At 41.0% G+C, this 8,909-nt stretch overlaps 1 protein-coding gene across 1 annotated transcript in view; it reads left to right on the top strand.

Moving 5' to 3' along the window:
* Positions 1-308: 308 nt before the first annotated feature.
* Positions 309-8,909, top strand: part of dennd1a (DENN/MADD domain containing 1A) — a gene marked incomplete at its 3' end in the record, with an annotated part of 104,038 nt that continues 95,437 nt past the window's right edge. The window contains exon 1 of the mRNA XM_080530041.1: positions 309-430. Coding sequence (XP_080386167.1) covers positions 414-430 — 17 coding nt within the window. The 5' untranslated portion in view covers positions 309-413. The remainder of the gene's footprint in view (positions 431-8,909) is intronic.

Genomic DNA, 8,909 nt, shown 5'->3' with positions numbered 1-8,909 from the left:
TGACAATTTGCTTAATGTGAAAATGGAATTTAAAAATGGTATAGACTTCCTCATTGAAGGGACTGACAATTATCGTGAAACTGTGAAGAATGGTGATGGTGCACATTCTGGTCCAGTCATTCGATTTGACCGTTCTTTTGGCCAGCATCATGCGATTCAAACGTAGCTGAATGTAAGTATTGTGGTATATGTAGTTGATAGTGAGGCAGACCGCGGTTGAAATGGTTGACTTATTTTCCTTTCACAGAACTACAACTCCCATACAGCTCAGTGTAAAGGGTGGTAGTGTGATCCGCGCGTGGAGACCATGGCGTTACCCAGGATTGTCTGACGGGTTATCAGAAAAATAGCCCTGAAACCGGGTCAACGCCCCGTACATACGACGCTAGGCTCGGATAGTGTGAGCAATAAAGATGGGGTCACGTATCAAGTAAGCGTCATTTATTTGTTGCCTTTGCCTTTTGTGACCGAAATGTAAGTAAATGGGTCTCACGAGTCATTGTTGGAGAGAGAGTCAGTGCAAGGCCTGGACTTGTTGCGACAGACATAAGGACTTATTAACGGACCCGTTATCCGAGTGATGAAAGAATAGCCACCTCTTCTCCATAGGAGTGTGTATGTGTGTATCAGACACTGCTATGGAGAACTCAGATGTGTGTAGCCTACACAACGGTATTGTCAATATGTCCCGAAGCGTAGCCCACCAGGCACACTAGGCAAAGGGCATGTAAACATTGGAGAAAGATATCCGGTTTTACATCCATACAGGGCTAGTATTGGCTGATTGAAAAGAACACATGTAGTAGCTATAACCATTATTAGGCTACTGTAACAAAGCATCTGCGAAATTAACTGTAATGTTACTTATGGCATGTGGACATTGATACACACATTGTCAGTTACAACCTCACTGTTTTTGTTGATAGTAAGTACATCGCTTCCCAATTTGTCTCGCATTTCATTATGTGTCACTGAATACAAACCACTGATGCTGTAGAATTGTGAGTCTGCAGATGCCACCACAATGTTGTGGGAATTGTGCTATGTCCATCACATAGAGAATTGTATGAGAAAAACAATGGTTCAAACCCCATGGTTCTATCATGTATGGTTCAAAAACTATCACGGTTTACCTCTTTACATATACATGCGAATTACAGGAATTTGTTTTGTAGAATCTAGAACTAACAAGTGGTCACTGCACTTCTGAAATTCAACTTAATCTTTTAAACTGAGTTTAAAAGTGAGCCAGTTGATGTCTATTAACGTTACTTTATTACAGACTGTGACTTGCAGGGTCATTCTTTAGGGTGGATTCACATCTATCTAGTTGGTCCGAATCAGGGAGCGTTTCCCCCCCAACATTTGGTTCGTTTGGGCATACAGTATATCTCAAAAGTGAGTACACCCTTTAGATTTGTGCAAATATTCTGTCATATCCTTTCAGGGGATAACACTATCTTAATGAAACTTTGATATAACTTAAAGTAGTCAGTGTGCTGCTTGAATAACAGTATAGATTTATTGTCCATTGAAAATTACTCAGTACACAGCTGTTAATGTCTAAACAGCTGGTAACAAAAGTGAGTACACCCCATAGTGAACATGTCTAAATTGTGCCCAAAGTATCAATATTTTGTGTGACCACCATTGTTATCTAGCACTGCTTTAACCCTCCTGGGCATGGAATTCACCAGAGCTGCACAGGTTGCTTCTGGAATCTTCTTCCACTCCTCCATGATGACATCACGGAGCCCACGGATGTTGGACACCTTGCACTCCTCCACCTTCCTCTTGAGGATGCCCCACATGTGCTCAATTGGGTTTAGGTCTGGAGACATACTAGGCCAGTCCATCACCTTAACCTTCAGCTTCTTCAGCAAGGCCGTTGTCATCTTGGAGGTGTGTTTAGGGTCATTATCATGTTGGAAAACTGCCCTACGGCCCAGTTTCCGAAGAGAGGGGATCATGCTCTGCTGCAGGATGTCACAGTATATATTGGAATTCATGTGTCCCTCAAAGAAATGCAGCTCCCCAGTGCCGGCAGCACTCATGCAGCCCCAGACCATGATGCTGCCACCACCATGCTTGACTGTAGGCAAAACACATTTGTCTTGGTACTCCTCACCAGGGTGCCGCCACACACGCCGGACACCATCTGACCCAAACAGGTTTATTTTGGTCTCATCAGACCACAGGACATGGTTCCAGTAACTCATGTTCTTGGATTCATTGTCTTCAGCAAACTGTTTGCGGGCTTTCTTATGCATCGGCAGGGCTTGACATTAAGCTTTTTCAGGTACTTGTCCTTCGGACAAGTGAACTTATCTTTTACTTGTCCGAGAGCTCAAGTTACTTGTCCAAATCCAAAGATTTTGAAAAAGCAATAATATTAATAATAATATATTATACTCTCACCGGCCACTTCATTAGGTACACCTTTTCAACTGCTTGTTAACGCAAATATCTAATCAGCCAATCATGTGGCAGCAACTCAATGCATTTAGGCATGTAGACATGGTCAAGACGATCTGCTGAAGTTCAAACCAGCATCAGAATGGGAAATAAAGGTGATTTAAGTGACTTTGAACCTGGCATGGTTGTTGGTGCCAGACGGGCTGTTGCGTGATATTATAGTGTCAATATGGACCAAAATCTCTGAAGAATGTTTCCAGCACCTTATTGAATCTATGCCACAAAGAATTAAGGCAGTTCTGAAGGCAAAAGAGGGGGTCCAACCCCAAGGTGTGCCTAATGAAGTGGCCAGTGAGTATGCAAATAACACATTTGACTACTATTGATTTGATAATGATGTATCCTTAATTATCAAATGTATTCAATATTTTGTAATTATTTAAAAATGTAACCCCTAACCCTAACCCTTTTAGATTAAGATTGGCCACAAAAGGGATGAATATCTAGGAATATTTACAAAAAATGTTTGTAACTATAGTCTCTCCCCAATGGAAGCAATCTTATTTGCTAGCTTTTAGATAGTAGCCTATCCTATATTCAAATTGAGAAATCTATAATTAGTGTCATTCTGAAGTTCGTATTGCGATGTGCTGGTCTTAAAACTTCAAACCTAAAATATACGATCGCATCGAACTACATGAAAATAAGCGGCATTGAGAAGAAGCGAATACGCGTTCACGTGAATGGCACTAGTGACAGGAGACCCACAACACTATGGCTGCGTTCGTAAACTCGCTCTGGAATCTGATCAGCACTCATGGAATGCCTTTTGTCCAATCACGTCTTTATGACGTTGAACGCAGTGTGCGCTCTGGCGCTCTGAGCGAATTTACGAACTATGACGATAACGAACTACGAGAGACTGAAATAGCGAGAATTTTTACTATTCAGATCGGAAGGAGGAATTCATGTTTGCAGATATTAGTATATTGATTTCATTTTTTGTTTTGACTTGTCCATCGGACAACTGCAGGAGGAAGTCCACTTGTCCGAACATAAAATGTACTTGTCCCGGACAAGCCTTAATGTCGAGCCCTGATCGGTTTCAGAAGAGGCTTCTGTCTGGGGCGACGGCCATACAAACCGATTTGATGCAGTGTGCGGCGTATGGTCTGGGCACTGACAGGCTGACATCCCACTTCTGCAACCTCTGCAGCAATGCTGGAAGCACTCGCACGTCTATTTTTGGAAACCAACCTCTGGATATGACGCTGAGCACGTGGACTCAACTTCTTTGGTCGACCCTGGCGAGGCCTGTTCCGAGTGGAACCTGTCCTGGAAAACCGCTGTATGATCTTAGCCACTGTGCTGCAACTCATTTTCAGGGTGTTGGCAATCTTCTTATAGCCAAGGCCATCTTTGTGAAGCGCAATAATACTTTTTTTCAGCCGCTCAGAGAGTTCCTTGCCATGAGGTGCCATGTTGTCCAGCATTCAGAGAGAATTGTGCCCAAAACACCAAATTTAACAGCCCTGCTTATCATTTACACCTGAATCCTTGTAACACTAACGAGTCACATGACACCAGGGCGGGAAAACAACATCATTGGGCACAATTAGGACATGTTCACTATGGGGTGTACTCACTTTTGTTGCCAGCTGTTTAGACATTAACAGCTGTGTACTGAGTAATTTTCAAAGGACAATAAATCTGTTATTCAAGCAGCACACTGACTACTTTAAGTTATATCAAAGTTTCAGTAGGATAATGTTATCCCCTGAAAGGATATTACAGAATATTTGCAAAAATCTAAAGGGTGTACTCACTTTTGAGATATACTGTATGTGAACACAGCAATCACACTCTGATCCGGAGCGAATCAACCGGACCGAGTCCGCCTAGACAAGGTGTTCTCGGTCCGATTGCAATCGCTCCATGGAGTGATTTGTTTGCAGTAAGAACGCACGCTACCCACAAACCGAATACAACTCAATTGCTGTTTTGTCAGAAAATAAGAATAGTTCTCAAAAGTTGATTGACACAAATTCTGACCAATCACAAAACTTTTAGCAAGCGCGTCGTGTTGAGGGCATATTCAGAACCACAGCAGACCTGAAGATCTTTTGTTCATTTTTCATTCTCTGTCAAAATTGCAGTGTGAACACAAATCGAACCAGGTCCAAGTGCAACATTGTAATATATTATGAATTGAACCAGCCTGAATCGGACCAAATTATAGGTGTGAATCCACCCTAAATCTCATCTGTCCATAGGACTGTAGCCTATAGAAGAGGATGGCTAACACCTGCTGTGCTATGGTTGTGACATTTCTAGCTGGATTATCCAACTGTCACAGAGCTGGGGAGTCTTCTTAACTCACCCATCACATTTGAAGATCAGGTTTACTCCTGATACTTGAGGATAGTAAATCCTCTAATATTGGCTGGGGCCTTTATTTACTGAGCCGCAGAGCGCACCAGGCCTTTGTTGGAGGCAGTTAGAGGGATGCCTTTATTTCTTAAACTTAAACTCTCATGGACATAAACCCTTCATTTCCTGACTTTTATAGCAAAACATTGCACAAACCAAACACAAAGCAAATACATTAACTTCACAGTTAAGTTATCGTAATAATGATATGTAATGACGATATGCAAGCCTGTATTTGTTCATGTTGACCATGTCCTCCGGCCATTATAAGAGACTGGCCTTTAATGGAATAGAGGCCACTATTAGAGGATTTACAGGGGGGGGGGGGGGGGAATTGCATGTCAACCCCCCGGCATTTTCAAGGTAGTCAGTACAACAACGTGAAAGTCGCGGTTTCAGTGGAAATATGACTCGGCGTGAATATCTACTCGGGTAGTGTCTATTTCCGGGTTTAGATAATGCGCAATAATCTGAAGTATGACTGTGTATTTAATGGATGTTTTCGTATGCAATATAGCTACTATGTGACACACTGTGACAGATCATCTTGCCTCCCTTTCTCATGTAGTCCGTGTAGCATGATAGAGATGTCCCTCTACTGTTATGTCCCTCTACTGATTTGGTAGTCTCACGTAGCTATTTCTCCAAATCACGTCTTTCTCACAGTTCTTTTGGAGGTGTGGAGAATTTTAGATTAGCCGATCTGGCTTGGATTGAACCTGGACGGAGCGATGAAAGAAAGTGCTCACAATTTAATTGGATGCTACATTCGAAAAATCATCCACCACATGCATTGCCTTGACTCTTTCAACCAGGTCGGACTATTTTGTGTGCTCTACACAGTCTACTCTAGACAATGAAGGCATTAGTTTAGGTGTTTGGTTAGTTTGACGTGTTGTAGCTACTTATTACTTTCTGTTGTAGCTACTTTTCTTTTACATACTCCCACTCCCTCTCATGAGGTACTTTCACATGAGTGCAGTCGATAACCCCAATAGTATTGGACATGTTCCCCAAAAGAAAAAACTTGCACTTGGTCTGGGCAATCTGGTCATCCTTTAGAAATGAAACAAATTGATTGACCAGTAGGGATGCTCCGATCTGGATTTTTGGGGCCGATACCGATCACCGATTTTTTTCCTCAAGATCAACCGATACCGATACCGATTTTTTTTTGAATACATAACTGTAGGCCTACTGACTGGATAGCCTACATATTTTTTGCTTTTTAGACAAAAGTTTTGATCCATTAGGCACCAAGCAAACGCAGACCCATTTTTATGGCATAGTAAAGGTCTGGCCTATCACCCAGTTAGGGCCTGAAGCCCAAGTCAGTCGATATGGCTGTATAAAAGACATCATAAACGTGGCCTTCATGGTTTACATACTGTTACATACTGTTACGTCCTCCTATGTTTTCTGTTCAGTTATCTGTCTTCCCCAGGAAAAAAAAAAAAAAAAAAAAAAAAAAATCGGTTTTTGCGATCGGCCATTTTTGCCGATCACCGATCGAGTCATTTGGAGTGAAATCGGCCGATTTAAATCGGTGGCCGATAAATCGGAGCATCCCTATTGACCAGGCTGGCTAATACGATTGACACAGCTTTCACCATATCACTCACAGTTCATTTGTCCACCGTTCCTCAGTGGTGTACTCTCTTTGATGGTTTCCTCTCCTACCAAATTGGTGGTGGCAATGGACAATACCTGCCTGTCAGTGAAAAATACTGTAAGTCCTCAGAAAGACTGAATAAGATGGCTGTTTAATGGACACCCATTAAACATCAATTAACTGATGTGCTTTGGCTTGTGTTCAATTAAATCAATCATTCCCAAGACCTATAAACTGTTCACTACACCAAAGAGGTGGAACCATGGACTCAAAAGGACCTAATTTCACTGTTGCAGAAACCCACACACTGCTGGAGGGTGTAAGGTGCCATTATGCCTCAATAGTAGGAAGTTTGAATTCTGCTAAGGGTGGAGAGGTCACTAACAAAAAGAAAAAAGACATTTGGGTTGAAATCACCCCAAATGTGTATGCCTTGGGTCTGGCCTGAAAAGGACCACAGAGCAAGTGACATTTAGATGGAAGAATCTGAAGGCCAGGGCAACAAAGGAACATACTGAAGCAAAAAACATCCAAACAGGCAAGAACCCCTTTAGGAGAGGTGATTACACAGATGTGGTTCTTGACATTATTGGAGGTGAAAACTTGTAAGCTCTGCACGGGATTCAAGGCATTGTAGGGAACGGTGAGCCCACGATTGTAGAGGAAAGTGAGCCAGTTCCTCCTAATGCATTAATTCTCAGCCCTGTTATTGAGGAAAAAGGTGGATCCTCACTGATAAAGCCAGTAGTTATTGCCACAGGAGCTCAGAAAAGAGACTGGAAGGATTCTTTGCCAATGAAATACCAGAGGAAAACTTCTGTCACTCTGTGCTCTCTGGATGCACACAATGCCGTGTGTGCCACTGCGCTGGGTGGGACAAAGTAGGGGGGTAACGGTACACAAAAATCACGGTTCGTACGTACCTTGGTTTTTAAGTCACGGTTCTGTATGTTTTTGGTACAGTGGGCTAAAAAGAAACACAAAACATAAAATTGCTTTTTTATTATTATTATTAACCAGTGGTTTACAGAACAAACTATGGGTCTTTCTTTCTTAAAAAAGGTCTGTCGGTAGCAAACCAGCTGCAACCTACTAATAAAAAAGTACAATTCACTGAAAAGTAAATAAAAATAAATATTCTCTCAAATAAATACAAAATATAATGAAATAAATATCCATTAAGGTACAGCATTTAGAAAATTAACTGTAGCTACTTGAACTGTGTGTTCACATAAGCAGCTTTCAGCTTCACTTTAGGACTTGGCAGCTTGTACTGAGATTCATTGTATTTAATTGTTTTAGTTTCAACATGTGTTTACAACCTGTGTTCTCAACAACAGAATATGGTCGCATATCCACTGCTATAAAAACACCTATGGCGTTTGTTATTGCTTTGGCCTGGTGTTGTGCCGTTTTCCGACTCCTCCAAAGAATCTGACTCCCCTTCGTATTACTTACTTTACTTTAGTTTTCTTTACTTTCATATGACTTATTAAACTATTACGTATTTAAGTGCTCTCGTAGTTCATTGTGGTCGATGTTATCTCGTAGTTCATTATGGTCAATGTTATAGCGTGCATTATGGGTCGCCTTTCACTAGTGCCATTGGCATGAACACACATTTGCTTCTTCTCAATGCCGCATATTTTCATTTAGTTTAGGGATGCACGATATGCATTTTTTCCAACCGATACCGATACCGATATTTACCCGCTTCTCGTGGCCGATAACCGATACCGATATTATTATTATTATTTTATTTTTTCTTTCCTAGCACCAGGGGAGCCCCCCTCCCAAATGTCATTGTTTGGTACCTGTACTATATCAATGACAATAAAGACCATTCAGATATAGTTTCACAGTTGATAACCTGTAGTTCATGCACACCTGAAGGTAAGAAAGGCTATGTAGTGAGCAAAGATTGATGATTTAATATTCCATAGTGATCTCACCAAATCTAACTTACATCACTATTGTTAACACAACAAAGAGAACACTTCTGAGTCTTCAAATGTTCATTTATTATTTCCTCTAACAAACAGAATCTGTTATAGACAGTGCACAATGCTTTTTTTAGCCAAAGTTCATAAAGATCTTATGTTAACCGTAGCTTTAGACAGTATACTGTATGTTTACATGTATATGTTAACCATAGCTTTAGACAGTATACTGTATGTTTACATGTACATGTTAACCATAGCTTTAGACAGTATACTGTATGTTTACATGTCATGTACATGTTAACCATAGCTTTAGACAGTATACTGTATGTTTACATGTATATGTTAACCATAGCTTTAGACAGTATACTGTATGTTTACATGTCATGTACATGTTAACCATAGCTTTAGACAGTATACTGTATGTTTACATGTACATGTTAACCATAGCTTTAGACAGTATACTGTATGTTTACATGTATATGTTAACCATAGCTTTAGACAGTATACTG

The sequence above is a fragment of the Nansenia antarctica genome (genome assembly GCF_963989245.1).
Source record: "Nansenia antarctica genome assembly, chromosome: 4".
Taxonomy (NCBI): Eukaryota; Metazoa; Chordata; class Actinopteri; order Argentiniformes; family Microstomatidae; genus Nansenia; species Nansenia antarctica.
Note: the sequence above shows the minus strand (reverse complement) of the source record. Positions and strands in the feature narration are given on the sequence as shown.